This window comes from Rhinoderma darwinii, chromosome 13 (assembly GCF_050947455.1).
Source record: "Rhinoderma darwinii isolate aRhiDar2 chromosome 13, aRhiDar2.hap1, whole genome shotgun sequence".
Classification (NCBI taxonomy): Eukaryota; Metazoa; Chordata; class Amphibia; order Anura; family Rhinodermatidae; genus Rhinoderma; species Rhinoderma darwinii.
The window spans coordinates 40,332,243-40,348,060 of NC_134699.1; the positions used below are offsets into that span (position 1 = coordinate 40,332,243).

General features: G+C 40.9%; 1 protein-coding gene across 1 annotated transcript in view; it reads left to right on the forward strand.

Annotated features, from left to right (window-relative positions):
- The window catches only part of VSTM2L (V-set and transmembrane domain containing 2 like), a 34,804-nt gene extending 19,050 nt beyond the window's left edge, over nucleotides 1–15,754 (forward strand). The window contains exons 2-4 of the mRNA XM_075845130.1: nucleotides 3,251–3,420; nucleotides 11,098–11,145; nucleotides 13,340–15,754. Coding sequence (XP_075701245.1) covers nucleotides 3,251–3,420; nucleotides 11,098–11,145; nucleotides 13,340–13,612 — 491 coding nt within the window. The 3' untranslated portion in view covers nucleotides 13,613–15,754. The remainder of the gene's footprint in view (nucleotides 1–3,250; nucleotides 3,421–11,097; nucleotides 11,146–13,339) is intronic.
- Nucleotides 15,755–15,818: the final 64 nt, after the last annotated feature.

Consider the following 15,818-nt stretch of genomic DNA (forward strand, 5'->3'; position numbering starts at 1 on the left):
ATCATTGCCGCAGGGTAGTTTTACATTGGTTGGAGTAGCTGAGGGTTGCCTAATTTTCAGCATGGGTAAGGGTTGAAATGAGGGAGGGTTTTCAAGTTTCAGGTCTGGAAGTGTGGAAATCAAGTTGGGTATAGATATGCAAAATGCTCATTCAGGGTTTTCGGCGGTGTTCGAGGAATGAGCAATTTGTATTACTGTGACTTTCGAGTGTTTTTTAAAGAAATTTTTTGACCCAAGGAAAATATGGTATGGATCATTGCATTCTTGTTTAACTGCTTGGTTCAGCTAAAGATAGAAGTGGATAGGATATGAATGTAGACCATAAGTTTTGGGTGCCGATATGGGGGTCCGGTACAGCTCTTCAAAATTGAACCTGCACTGAACTGTGTCTCCATTATACTCCATTATTCTTTGTATCATTGTCCTGTGCATAACTTGTGCCTCTTTGTTCTTATGCAGTTCACATTGTGTCCTGATCATTAGTATGTTTTTTGGGGGAAACCAGAGAGCGAATATCCAGATGGTGCCCTGATTGGATTTGTACCCAGGGCCCAGCATTACAAGACTACATTGTTTCATCTACTTTCCATTACATCCACTTTCTGCAAACTCCGTTCCCCCTATTCTTTACCTTCACCTTTTCCCTCCATGCTGCAAGCTATAAATCTACCGCGGCCACATCATCCTCTACTTGTGGCATTGCAGGGTATAATGTTTGATCTGTTGCTTTACTGCTCTGCAGACAGTTATACTTTCCTTTCCATCACTCTCGCTCTCTCTCTATCGCTCTCTCCATCTATCGCTCTCCCCCTTCTCCCCTTGCTGCAGGCTATTCCCCCCTCTGCATGTATCAGCTTTTTACGGCTCTGTTGACAGATGGTGCGCTGCGGCCCTTGAAGGGAAACTAAATACTAAGGAGCCAGAGACAGGGGGGAGAGGAGAAAATGGGAGATGGGAGGGAGAGAGAGAAGGATGTTGCAGAAGAAAGGTGGGAACAGTTGTGTAGGAAAAATAGGGGCTAAACAACAATATGTTTAATGGTTGACCCTAATGAATAAACCGCATCATCCATTTTAATTAAATCAATATATTCTGCGAAAATCTGATATTAAGATATGGTTCTGGCGAACACGATTCTTTTTAGCACGCCATCTATTCATGCATGGTGAATCTGTGCTTACCGTGAATGCAGTAGAGCAGGATGGTATGCCGCAGCAAATGTAAAATTAGTATAGCAGTAATGATATGCTTATTGCAGCAGTAAAACTTATACTCTATCAGCACAAACACTATGCCAGCCATCTACTTACTAAATATAATAAGTGGCCATTAAGGTTTATAGGAAATCTTGTTGTGTACCCAGCCTAAAGCCGGTTTTATGTTAGCTTGATGTAAATGATCCAGTATTTTGTTGGTCAATCTACGATCATTTCAAATTAACAAATACACATACAACCAGTATGGGGGTTTTTACACTGGACGATTATCGGGCAGACGAGCGTTCATATAACGCTCGTTGCCGATAAGTGGCCTGTGTTAACGGGAACGATCAGCAGATGAACTAGCAAACGCCGATCATCTGATGATCGTAATGTTTTAAAAAAGTAAAATATTATCGTTGTCGGCTGCACATCTCCCTGTTTAGGCTTTGTTCACATCTGCGTTGGGGTCCCGTTCTGTCGACTACGCTATTGCTTCCGTCAAAACTACGGATCCGGTGCACAACAGAGACAAAGTGAAACCATGGGCACCGGATCTGTCACCATTGAAATCAATGGTGATGGAAATGGAAACCTCTGTGTCTGTTCAGGGTCCCGTTCTGACGGAAAGCTCTGAGGGAACGTCAGAACGAGACCCCAACGCAGATGTGACCGAAGCCTTAAACAGAGAGACGCGCTGCCGACATGATAATAATGTATGGGGACGAGCGATCGGAGTAACGACCGCTCGTCCCCATCCATAGCTCCGTGTGACAGGAGCAAACGAGCGCCGATCAACGATGTCTTGGCCGATGTAAAGGGCCCTTATGTTTAATGTACCTCAAGTTGACTTTTTTTCCTTTCCGACTCTACAAATACATGTTAGGATTATGTATGTTCAGCCCCAACTCCTTCAATAAACCAGAAGTTCAAATGGGGATATAAGCATCCGGCCGACACCTCCGGAGTCATTACAATAGGATAAGACAGGGGAAAAAAATGTCAAAGTGCTGTTTTTGCCATCCGTTTTATTAGACTGTTGGCGGATGCTACTGGAATCCATAGAATCTGTGCACAGAAATCGGATGATAATGGCCTACTTTACACTTATGAAATATCTTGTTATAGTACTCAACTTGTATTTTGGTTTCATGCTTATTTTTTTAATCTTTACATTTTTATTGAGAATTTTTTACAAATACAGGACAAAGTTCTCTAAACCAAAGGTGGTTTCATGCTTATTATACGACTGATGTAAATTTGTTTGCCTCAACCTATAGTTACATCACCATCTGCAGAATAAGAGACGCTTATGAGATATATTTTAAAGAATTTGTCATAGACATCAATCAAATTAAAGACCGTCTTTACTTAGTGCCAACTCTGTTCCCATTGACTCTGGAGAGCTCTGTCTTTAAATGTTCATATCACTTTTGAAGACCGATCACCAGTGTCACGATTTGTATTGATCCCATGGGACCATGTACCATAGAGGCAGCTCCCATGAATGTTTTATGGGTCACATGGCATTTACATTCCCCTTGGGATTTGTGAGCCTTAGCTGTTCTCCACCTCTTTGTAAGCACTTCAGCAAATATGGGAGGGGGAACCAGCCAAATTGTCTCTCCACCTATTTCTCACATGAGAGGGTGGCACAGGATCCTCTCAATATTCGGTCCTGATTCACCCACTACTACATATAATCCCTATCAAGTGCATATATTCTGTACCTAAGCCTTGCCTGCGTTATAAATAGACTGTACTTTCTTCTATCTATTGTCTGGCTTTTCTATCAAGGGAACGGACTGTATCTCTCTTGGTACGCGCATCTGTACAATGGAACTCTTTGGATTCTTGATGTGCCTTAAACTCTTATGATGTAATGTAGATGAGATATTCTTCTATAGTTTTGTATAGATACTTCAAGTAAACCGCACATTATTAGATATGGATCAGGGTTTGCTTTATTTAACCTTTTGTGGAAGTCTAGTGTCATGTATTTCATTTTTACATATGGTTGAAATCATTCCAGCATTTCTTTCATATTTCAGCTTTGTTTACGGAAATCCCACATGATATTAGCGCACACCCTGGAGAAGATGTGGAGATGGCATGTTCCTTCCGTGGCAGTGGCGACATCCCCTATTCACTGGAAATCCAGTGGTGGTATATCCGTACCCACAAAGACTGGGCCAACAAGGAAACATGGGCAGACAACCAGGTAATGTGGTGTTAAAATAATATTTGTGGTGGAGGGGCTGAGGAACTGATGCTCTGAAAATGAAGATAAAATAACAACTGTTCCACTCTGTCTCTGAACTTAACAAATCTCTTTTTTAGAAGAGCTCTGGAAATGAATAATTTAAATCAGGGCTTCTTAAACAAACGGCCTCCCCAGTGGCTCAACAACTGGGGGGGGGGGGGCGCCTCACCAGTGAAGTCCACCTTCTAGTTGAGAAGCAATGATTTGCAAAGTTAAAGAAATTTCTGCCTGGGTTGGCATTGAATTTGCCATTACTGCATAGATATCTGTGTTGAGGCCTAACGCACATGACCGTAGTGATTTTGCTTTCCGCAAAACCACAGATCTGCTGTCTGTATTTGCGGTCCATTTGTCCGCAAAAAAAACCTTCTATAGTGCATCCGTGTGTCATCAGTATGGACGGATCCGTAAAAAAAAGGCAGGCTGGAATTCATGTCAACAGTTTGTCCCAACTCCCTGTGTAGGTCTCATGATCGCTGAATCACACAAATTCCTTGGCGTCGCTTGGCAACATATCCACAATTGCGGATGACACACGGACAGCAACTCGTATGCGGTCCACAATTTTCACGGTCCCATAGACTTCTTTGAACAAGTCCGGGCCGCATATATGGAGAGTAAAATGGCATATCCTGTGATTTTTGCGGCACAGAATTGCGGCTCCCACACAAATCCATGAACATCATGGTCGTGTTCATGGGGCAAAATAAATGAATGGGTCAATGTGCTGTCTGCAAAACTGGGGATAGCACACAGACATAAAACCACGGTCGTGTGCTAGAAACCCTAAGAAAGGCTCCCTATTCTGGATCTAGATGTTCTATCTAGCAGAGTGTCTCCAATTGAAAACATAGGCAGGAAGAATCTTTGAGATACCGTCAAACCTCCGGTAAATAGTGAATATCCATATTTTTTCTTTGAGGTTATATATCAAATATTACAAGGCTTTGCTTCATAGGTTTACACTGCAAACCCAAATCTTGTTTATCAATTAACGAATAAAAGACATGATTGCTGTGAGTAAAAGATGGAAAATATTTGCCTATTCTTTTTGTGAAACTCCATAAACGTTGACATATTGAAAGAGAAATATTACCAGTGTCCGGCTGTGTAGAGACACAACTTGTCAATTTATTCATACATTTCCAGGAGGAATAATAGAGAAAAAGCCTCAATGTAGGGATGCTCCAGCATTGTAATATCATGGGGAATGCAAGTATTTACTAAAACAGACATGTCAGGAGAGGTGACCGGTCCTCTTTAATCCCTTGGCGACATGTCACATACATGTACGGGGCCGCCGTTAAGGGGAACTATGGAGTGGGCACACGGGCTGAGTGCGCTCCATACTTAGGAGTTGACGGCTGTGTAATACAGCCGACACCTCACTGCAACGGGCAGAATCAAAGATCACTTTGATTCTGCCCGTTTAACACCTTAAGTGCCAAGGTCTATCGCGACAGCGGCATTTAAAGCGTTAGAATCAGGGGGACGTGCCATCGCCCCACCCCACGACGTGCTTGTGGGCGCTGATGGTCGTCATGGCAGCCTGGGGGCATAATGAAGGCCCCCAGGTCTGCCAGCTTTGCACTCTTTTTGAAGCCCTTCCTGCGGCAGTGCTTCAAAGGAGATTGTTAGTATAGTGATATACTGCAATACATTAGTATTGCAGTATATCATGCAAGCGATCCAACGATTGTTGCTTCAGGGGACTAATAAAAAAAAAGTGGAAAAACAGTAAAATAAAGTTTTTTGTTTTGTTTTTTAATGTTCCAAGGAAGAAATTATATTAAGAGTTAAAAAAAAAACTATGGCAATGTTTCAAAAAAATAAAAGTTAACATAACTGGTATTGCTGCATTCCTAAACGTCCGAACTATCAGAGTATAGCGTTGTTTAACCTGCTCAGTGAATGCCGTAAAAAAATATATATTTATAAAACACGCAAATTGCTGTTTTTTGGTCACCTTAGTTCTCAAAAATAAAAATGAAATAAAAACTGATCAAAAAGTCGCATGTACCCCAAAAAATAAGCCCTCACATCGCTCAATTGACGGAAAAATAATAAAGTTATGGCTCTCAGAATATGGCGACACAAAACATTTTTTTTTTTTAGCAAATATTTTTTTTTCTAAAAGTGGTAAAACAATACAGTAAAAACAAAACCCCCCCCCAAAATGGCGTAATCTATGTTTTTTGCCCATTTCACCCCATACATAATTTTTTTTCTGCTTCTCAGTACATTACGCTGTACAATAAATGCTGCCATGAAAAACGACAAAATACGGCTATATCGATGAAAAAATAAAAAAGTTTTGGCTTTTGGAAGGCGGGGAGGATATTTTTTTTATTAAAAAAAGAAGATTGGCCGTGTCGTTAATGGGTTAAGCTAAATAACCAAACATACAATAATAAAGTTCTGGTTGCAATATCTGTATCTTGAATAAAAATACTCTAAGGGGGGAAATTATTAAGACTGACGTTTCCTGCTCCAGTCTTAATAGAAAGAATGTTGGAGTAGAATGCGATATAAAGGTGTTCGCAGCTTTCGGCGGATCATGCTCCACAATTATGGTGCAAAGACAGCGGACGTGTGACATCCATTCCCCCTTCCCACCGGTGATAAAATTAAAAAAGCATACCCACCTCACCTCACCACTCCTGTTCTCCTCTCCATGTCCCCTCAGGCGTGTGCGGCGGCTTATACAAGGTCCTAACAATGTGCAGCATCAGGGCCTTATATGCAACGCGGCAGTCAAGGTCAACAGGGCTACGTCACATACAACATCCTAGCACTGCTGGCGTCAGTACATTGTATGAGCCGCGGCACTGAGGGAGGCTGAGGGGATCCAGGGGGGAGAGGAGGAGCAGTGAGGTGTGCATAATTAAAATTATTTTATTTATTTAATTGTTTGATAGCGGGGTATAAATTATAGCGTAAATTATATTACATTTGTTGGGGCGCTGGGGCTCGGTCCCCTTTAAAGAAGTCACGCTCCCTTTCCACAAAAGTGCGGAGGGCCCTTTTGTGACTTTTCTACAACAGAAAACTGCCGTAGAAAGGTTGATGGTTATGGCGTATGCTCACAAAGCCACAGTTTTACTGTTGATATCCCGTTAGCCATAAATATAAATTTTTCTAATCTTCTTACAGCTCAGTCCCCCTCCCTCTCCTGACTCTAACAATCCTTCCTTGTAGCCATGTGCCTAGATGAGAGGCAGTAACGTGAAAAATGTTCTGGGGATTTTAATGAGGGCCGCTGTCTGAGCAGAGTCCAGACACAATTCATTAACACAAACTGCAATTAATCTCAGAAGGATAGAGGGAGCATCAAAAGATGATAACAAGCCAATATGAGCCGGACAAAGAGTGCTTTCCAATGCACTCTGGAGAGATTGCTCAGCCATAGCACCATTTATGTCCTTTTTAATGATGGGTATATACCATTGCACTAGGCCATAGTTTATTATATAAACAAACTTATATAAGGTCCAAATTAGGAACGTGGTTCAAAATTTCCATAAATTATATATCCAAATCGGCCAAAAATGAAGTTCTATGAACCATAACAACATATAGGGCCTAAACTATAATACCACTTTTTACATAGTACAATAAAAACCTATCCTTATTTGCATAGAAAAATGCAAATTCTCCTGGTGGGCTTTCCATTAATTTACCTGCAATGTACATAGAATCTGCTGGGAATCAAACATCACTAGAATAAAGTACATAACTTCTGACAGGAGCTGATCACTCATTATAGTGGTGCTCAATCTTAGGCATATTGCCCAAAAAAAGGGCGCAAGGCGTTTTTCTATTGAAGTAAGAATGGCGTTGAGTATCTGGTGAGGGATAATTCTTTTGGTCTCCGTATGTGCGGTTACAGTAACAGTTAGGATGTTGGTCAATTCATCTTTAAACCGAGTATACAACTGCTGAAAACCTGAAAATTGTGTGTGTGTGCAGCTTTAATAACTCCCCCCCAGGTCACGCAGAGGTCTAAGAGGATGAGATAAGGGGAGTTGTAGTTCACAGGGAAAATCCGCATCTAGACCAGTGTAAAACCTTTCCATACAACTCTCATATCTCCGCTTCCTATATCCCTGTGAGCATGACCTGGGGTTAACATCATTCACATACTAGGCAGACTAGAACATCTTTTCCAAACCGTATCTGCTTGTGCTAATTTTAGAGATTAGACCTTGTTCACATGGTAGCCTAAGCAATTTAAATTGGGTAGAACTGCATGCCAATGCATTTTTTTGTCATCAGTTATTTTTTTCATGCCCCATGAGGATTCCTCGAAAAATACTGGAACTGGTAATTCAGAGTATTTTAACAGAAATGAATAAGGCCGTTTAGTGTTCGAAATACCAACCACAATGTTAATGCCTACTGAGCATAGCGTAGAGCACTGAGCAATCGGGGCAAGCTGCCAAAGGTTGTTGTAGTAAATGAGTCACAACTAGAAAGGGTAGTGGCAAGAGACGACTAGAGGTTTGCTGTTTTTTTTCCCTTTTTCAATACAGACAGGTCAAGCTCTTTGATTTTTCAATACATGTAAAAAGATAAAACGGCTATGCTTAGACTGCTCAATTGCTTAGGCCAGCAAAGCCATCCCCCCCATAGCCAATCTCTGCCCAACATGAAACTCGTCTGGCATCTTCTGTAGATGCCAGATGATTTGTGTACAGGACTTGCTATTTTATGGATGAAAATAATTATTTATAAATAATGTATTTTGCCCATATTATTAACAATGGTGGATTCATGGATGAATAATAATTTGGTGCCAATATACATATTCGCACACACCCACTAAAATCATTTATTATAGGGAATATCCAAATTAGTGTTATTAAGTTTAAAAAAAAAGACATCTGAGGTATGGCCCAATAAATATGTTTAAAGGGGTTTTCCATGTTCTGACAACCGATGACCTGTCCACCGGATAGGTCATCAGTATATGATCGGTGTGTGTACGACACCTGGACCCGGCACCGATCCGCCACTCGGGCTGCCTCTAGTTTACCGATGTTTTGAACGGTTTGCAGTAGTTGGAGCCGGAAGCTGATGGCTCCGACCACAGCTTTGCGGGTGTAGGACACGCTCCGATCATATACTGATGACCTATACGGTGGATAGGTCATCAGTTGTCAGAACGTGGAAAACCCTTCAAATATATCTAAGATCAATACAGAAATCGCTCTCCTGATCTATTTATACCCAGGACTGTAACTATAGGAGGGCATCCTCAATGTCTAGGGAAAACAAGGTTTATATACCAACAAAGAAGAGGATTCTTTACTGTAAGAGCAGTGACACTTTGGAACTTAATGCCAGAAGAAGTTGTTATGGTGAATTCACTAAAAGAGTTCAAAAGGGACCTGGATGTTACGGGTACTAGATTAATGTAGATGGGTTATTGATCCAGGGATTTACTCTGGGGTCGGGAAGGAATTATTCCCTATGATGAGGAAAATTGTTGTTTTGTGTTAAGGGGTTTTGTCTTCCTCTGGATCAACATTGCAGGAAAAGAGGATGAACTGAATGGACTTTTCTTTGGCGTTATAAACTGTTACTATGTTATGATAGATGTAAACATTTTGTTCATATGTACTCTCTGAGACCTTGTATACTTATTGCTATAACGTATATTAATGCAATGGTATTTTGCTGCGATCAGAACCATTTTATTACGTCATATGTCGGTCTATACATCGAGCACTCATAGGAATTTTAGCGAAATTATGTCCATAATCTAATTATCCATCAAGATTGTATTGTATGTGGGCACCACCACAAGAAACACAAGGTAAAAAACCGTGCACAGTTTACCAAAATATGAACAACAAATCTAGAGATTCTTTGTAAGTAATAATCCGATAATGGGGTGAATGAGGATCCGCTCAGCAGCAGATAAGTGCTTTGTGATGTTGTTTTATCCACCTGGTGACCTTCAATGTGCGCTGTGTTCTTGCTATGCTGTGGGTTTTGCTATATATAAGCTCTGTATATACAATCCCATTCATTTTATTCACTTCTGAAAAACTGCATTAAAGAAATATATACTGGGTATACTGCTAGAATTTTTTTTTATCTTGACGGCCTGTGCCATTTTACTTACGAAAACAATATTCCTTAAATGGTATGTATATAAGATAGTAGGAACTTGACAACTATATCAATGTAGAATTTCATAATAGGCTATAATAGTTAGACTGTGTTGTACGTCTGCCCTGTTAGGACATTAGGGAGCCATAGACTGTGGTTTGCCGGGATCCCCCCCTATAAGCAAGATTAGAAAGCTTCTCTGACAGACCCAGCCTGACCCTGTATTACATGGACAACCATTTATTTAAATGGCCGGTGTGAAATACGGTAATCTTTTTCCTGCTTCACCCACAGTTGGTTGCCATGCTGGCTTCAATCTGAAAAGGTTTGTCTTGATGTGACTGCCCACAGTTGATGCAGGGATAGTTGGCACTAAAGGCCCTATTACACGGACCAATTATCGCCCTGTGTAAACAAGGCAACGATCTGATCGTATTAAGAGATCCTATTGTTTCTGCAGCCTAAAATATCATCGTTGTTGGCAGCAAATCTCCGTGCTGCCGACATAATAGAAATGTATGGGGACGAGCGTTCGGTGTAAAGGGCCTTTTACACTGGCCGGTGACGCTGGCGCCGATCAACGAGACATCGTTGATTGGTGCTCGTTTGCTCCTGTCACACGAAGCTATGGATGGGGACGAGCGGTCGTTACTCCGATCGCTCATCCCCATCCATTATTATCATGTCAGTTTACACAGGGCGATGTGCTGCCGACAACGATAATATTTAACTTTTTTAAAGATGATCGGCGTTTGGTCGTTCATCTGCTGATCGTTCCCGTTTACACAGGGCAATTATTGGCAACAAGCGTTCTATGAACGCTCATCCGCCTGATAATCGTTCAGTGTAAAACCCCCTTTAGAAGGAGCAAACGATCGCCGATCAACGAGGTGTCTCGTTGATCGACACTCGTTTACGCGGCCCACATCATCTATGAGGACCCTAACACTTTTAGTTTTCGTTTTTTGCTGCGTTTTCTGTGGCGGTTTGAGCACTGCGGGCATAAAACGCCGCAAAATATGCTTTCTCTGCCTCCCATTGATGCCAATGGGAGGTCAGAGGCATAAACGTCCGAAGATAGGGCATGTCCCTTCTTTTTCCTAAGAGCCGGTTTTTCCGCTCGCTGGAAAAAAACACCTCTGCCTCCCATTGAAATACATTTTTGGCCGTTTTTTGGCGCGGTTTCCTCATCAAAAAACTCGCCAAAAAACTCAGTGTGTTGTTGTATATCAATAGTAGCTGTCTGTGGTTTAACATGTTTGTTTTTTAGGGATGTACATTTACAGCATTTGCTAAAGAATTAGTCTCTCAGCAGATTTCTATGTGGTGGATCCGTCACAGGCTGTCATAAAACAGCTGGTATCAACCGTGGGGAATATGATTTTCCCTGCTCCATTATCAGACTTTCTAATGTTATAAGTCATAGCAGGTAACTAAGGTGTCAGTGGTAAAGTTGTGATGTGGCATTGTATACTGAGATTCCGGTGTCTAACGTCATGTATTCATTTTATCTTGCAGTTGAAATCTCTCCCGGGGACTCCTGAAAAAGTCGCCACTAAGATAAGTGTGAGTGTCAAAAAGTCAGGATCAAACATGGTTTTATACGAAATGACAAATGTATTCAATAACACAATATAGTAGTTAATATAGTACTGAAAAGATTCATCCAGAATAACAAGAAAGTCACTAGGTGTACACTAAACACCGAGGGGAGAGTTTATTAAGACTGGCGTTTTATACGCCACTTTTCATAAAAAGAAAGTTGAAGTAATGCACATAATTTATTAAGAGGCGCACGTGTCTTTAAAAATTGCGCATGTCTCTGACTGTGTGCGCCAGACATTAAAATCTGCGACAGCTAGGAGCTGGTGTTGATTTCCGCACATAACACTAAGCCCCATCCATTGTTTTTAAAAGTGGCATGAAATTACACAAATGTTGCAACATTTTCCGCAAATCGCAACTTTTCTGCCATCGAAAAGTTCATAAATCCCCCCCGATAGAGTATCAGTCCTTCGTGGGAAGGTGATTTTACCCTTTTTCTATGCACTACAAAATACCTGGCCCTTTGCCCTCAAGCGTCTTGAAGAACACTAATGGGGATCTAGCTCGTGCGGCAGGAGCGGAACATTAATCTGATTTACAATTCTCTTCTTCCAGACGGGTTAAGCTTTACATTTCACAGAATGCCAAATACCATGAGCAGATCAATTTGGAAGGAAAGCTAATTAGCCGCAGAGATTTTTCTATTGATCTTGTTATGTAGGGGAGAGAGAGCTGTACTTGGCAGGGATGGGAGAGTTCGACTGAAGAGTTGTCCTATTGGGGGTATATATAAATTCATTTAGTAGGTAGCATTAAGGTGGCTTAAGTAAACATAACAACCATTAGCGTGCTGAAATTAAGAGTGTTTGTTATATATTCTCCACCATTTAGAATTATTCTATTGCTATATTTGAGGGCTGTTCCATAAAATTAAACTAGAATTCATGTATTATTAGTGGACAATATGGTCCATTTTGGCATCGGGAGCAAACACCGATAGTAGTAGCTGATCAGACAAGTCGGTTGATTATTATTGAAGAGAGAACCATCCGGATTTTAGAAAACTAGAACTAACATAAAGACTGAAATCCAAAATAGTAAATGGGTAGTTCACACCTGAAGATTTTTATGCCATGACAACCCCTACTGATGCCATTAGTAGTTGCCATTTAGAATATAAAACCTGCGCGGGAGACTAAAATCGTTTGGAAATAGCAAAGTTGAAGATTAAAAGGCAAGAAAACAACTCCTATTTCTAGGTAGTGCTCCTTAAATAACTTTGTGGTAAAAAGAGACCATCATACCCTGAAATAAGGTAGTACGCCTTGTACGTTGTTTGAGATGGACAACAGGGGGTTTGAGATTGACCACTGGGGACTGCAAACAATTATCTAAATTGAGGAATAATCTATTAGATCCACTCTGATGCACACGCTAATACACTCTAGGTGTTGATATCCAGACTTATGTTCTTCTCGTATTTACTGTTCCACCTGCACAAAATTTCCGACATTAATGTTTAGTGGATAACTATTACATTTCTTTTGACAGACTAGAATAGTATACTAAAATATGGTAACAGGTAGGGTTGCTAAATATGGGGGTAGAGGGGGTAAGTTCATACACCGTAAGTAATTCGGTCATTTCTCCCTTCTCCAAATGCCATGTAGGTCTGGCACGGATCAAGATCTTCCACTTTTAGCCTGGCCCATCCCTAATGGACATGGGAGTTGACCCCCATATGACTGTATTCATTACCTCGAAACCAGGAACAGCCACGAGATGACCTTACAAAATAAAAGGACTTGATTGATCGGTGCTCGTTGCACCGGCCAAAATTGTCCAGTCTTATAGGGCCTTACTAGATCCTTTTAAATAATGTTTAACAGATCTTTATTTATATTCAGGACTCACTGACAATCTAGTTTTTGTGGGGACGGTCTAGCTTTCTTACATCTCCCATTGGGGGAAACCATAATAGAAGAGGTTGGATCTCAGCCTATTTTGCCTAGGATAAGCTGTGCTAGAGGTGTCTGGCAGCTGCTTATCTTACTCCCACCATGGAAATAACATATTTGTCTTTGCTCTCTTGGCAGCTTTAGAGTCAGTCAGGATTCCACACACGTTCACGTGTACATTACTTTCCGAGGCCCTAGAAGGTACTCTTTTTCTCATTGGCTTCGCTTATTACTTAAACCCTGTCCTTTCTACGTAGGTGGTAAAGGTCTTTGGCAGCAACATTTCCCACAAACTGCGCTTGTCTCACGTGAAGATCTCGGATGAAGGAACCTATGAATGTCGTGTACTGGATTACAGTGATGGAAAAGGAAGACAACATCGGGTCAAGGCTTTCCTTCGCGTGGAGGCAGAGTTAGGTCGCCGCGGTACGGTTCCCCACCGCCAACAGGACACCAGCACCCACCGTCACTTTCAAGTCAAAGAGCTGAAAAAGCGAGCGGCAGAGCCCTGTGACCAGTGCCAGGTGTAGATGGACTGTAGGTAACTTTCCCAAACACCGATGTACAGAGGAGTGCATGAGAGGCTTCCCACCCTTCTCCATCTGAAAATAGTCATCTACTTCCAAGCAGCAGTGGCCAGAGGAGAACAGTGACTTGTATACTTTAACCCATCATGTGACTTATTTTGTTTCTTGGTGAAGGGCATTGAAGGTGCTCAGACTGTTATCAATGTGGACAAAAATGGAGCTTCCTCTGCCATCGTCCACCAATCATAACTCTACACCCTGCCATTTTATTTCTTAGACTGTACAAGTTGTTTGAGTTCATACAAACCATTGGCATGATGAGAAGTATAACGTTCACAGGATGCCTATGAGTAGATGATCTCAAAATAAATAGGAAGGGTGTAAAAGTGAAATAGCCTTATTCGAAAAGGCCTCTCATTGACTGCTCCGCTTTTTAATGTAATACTTTTTAAGAGTCACCAACATTCTGTGATGGTCAAATTGCTAATAATATCTAACCAAGTGTTTCCTTTCCAGTTATTCTCAAAGAATATAGATGCTAAAAATGGCATCATTGCTCTTATTCTCCATGTGCGGCATAACCATCTCCAATGTGTTGCCTTTTTATATAATAAGCTCACTTTAGCTTGGATGTGATGATCCAGTGATGAAAATCTACCACTAAAACAGTAATATATGTAATGCTCATGCACATGTAGAGTGATTCATGTGATGCGGAGGTTAATTTTATCATCTCTATTTTAGAATACTTTGCTGTATCTCCTGAAACATTCAATGTCCGGGAAGAATTTTAGATCTACTGAATGTACTGTTTCTCGCTTCTCTCACATGTTTGTAGAAGGCAAGATGGGTAAAGAGTACCAAGATTATGGTAGTGGAGTAGTAAGTAGGATAACAAACCATTCAGGTCTACGACGGGCATCCTTTACTGTTCCTTCATGGAAAAACCCATAAGGAACTAGAGTATCAATTGTATTATTCATGGAAACCCTTTCATTTTAATACAATATTTTGGGTGCCTCTAAAAAACATACGGTAATTTTGAGGGTGGACCTGTGAAACCATGTGATAATTGTTAACCTGTATAGAAACGCATGTGACTACTTGAGGCGATTTTGGAGCAGATTTTCCATTGACACTGAAAAATGCCTCAAATTTAAAAAGAAAAAAAAAAGCTTCATTTTCAGCTTAAAAATAAAACACCTTGAAATCAGATGTGTTTCTCCCATAAAAACAGCTCTGCAACTTTCAGCCACTTCTTTTTGTACGTGTGAACATGCCCTATCTGAATACCAGTTGGTTTAAGCATTTCAAATGAGATAAGCAATTTAAAATTTAATATTTTTTTCCGATACGGCTAGAGTCCTATTACAGCACATCTGTGAAAGGTAGAATTATTTTTAAGAAGCCTTATATTCTTTAGTTAAGTTTCACTTATGGCAGTTCATAGGAATAGCATCGGCCATGTAATCTTGTATGATGCTGGTTCCCCATGCCATGCCAACAGCCACGATTTGCAGCTCTCATTAGGTGGGCATAATTCGAAAAACCCTACCAAGCGTTTATATATTCCGTTCGTCATTTGGACAAGATTCACAAAGGTTGCTTTGAGAGAGAGAACTAAGTGAACAACCACTCCAAATAGTATGGCCAAAGTGAAAATCCGTACCATCCATCCCTTTATTCAAGCATAAAACTTGGATTGCCAATTTCCGATTTACTTGGAAAAAAAAATACTTCAGGCAAACAATCTTAAGAGCTGCAAATGATATTCTGGAGGCCACCGAGCAATATGATTTATCACGGGATTGGAGGGAATAGCTGTGCAACGAGAAGCTTTTTTTGGCATTGTATAATACAGGCTGTATAGATGTGCTACACGATATTATTTATATGCTGCTGTAACTCGCACCATGGAGTCTATTTACTACGTGGGTGCTTAAACTGCTGCTTCCAGGTTACACACATGGTAAGACTTTTTCAATGCAGTTTTGTTTAGGTGTGACTGTGAGATAATTCAGTATTGGGGAGGGCTGTCATGTTCTCCGCTCGGGAGATGGGAGTGGTTCTGGTTTGGCAATATGGCGCCCTCCATAACATGTGACTCCTCTCTGGATGTAAATAAAGTTTATGGTTATCCCAAGAGCCAATAGTTGAATCTTTGTTCATGCATTAAAATAAGGATCCAGTATGTGGATTTGAAGAAGAG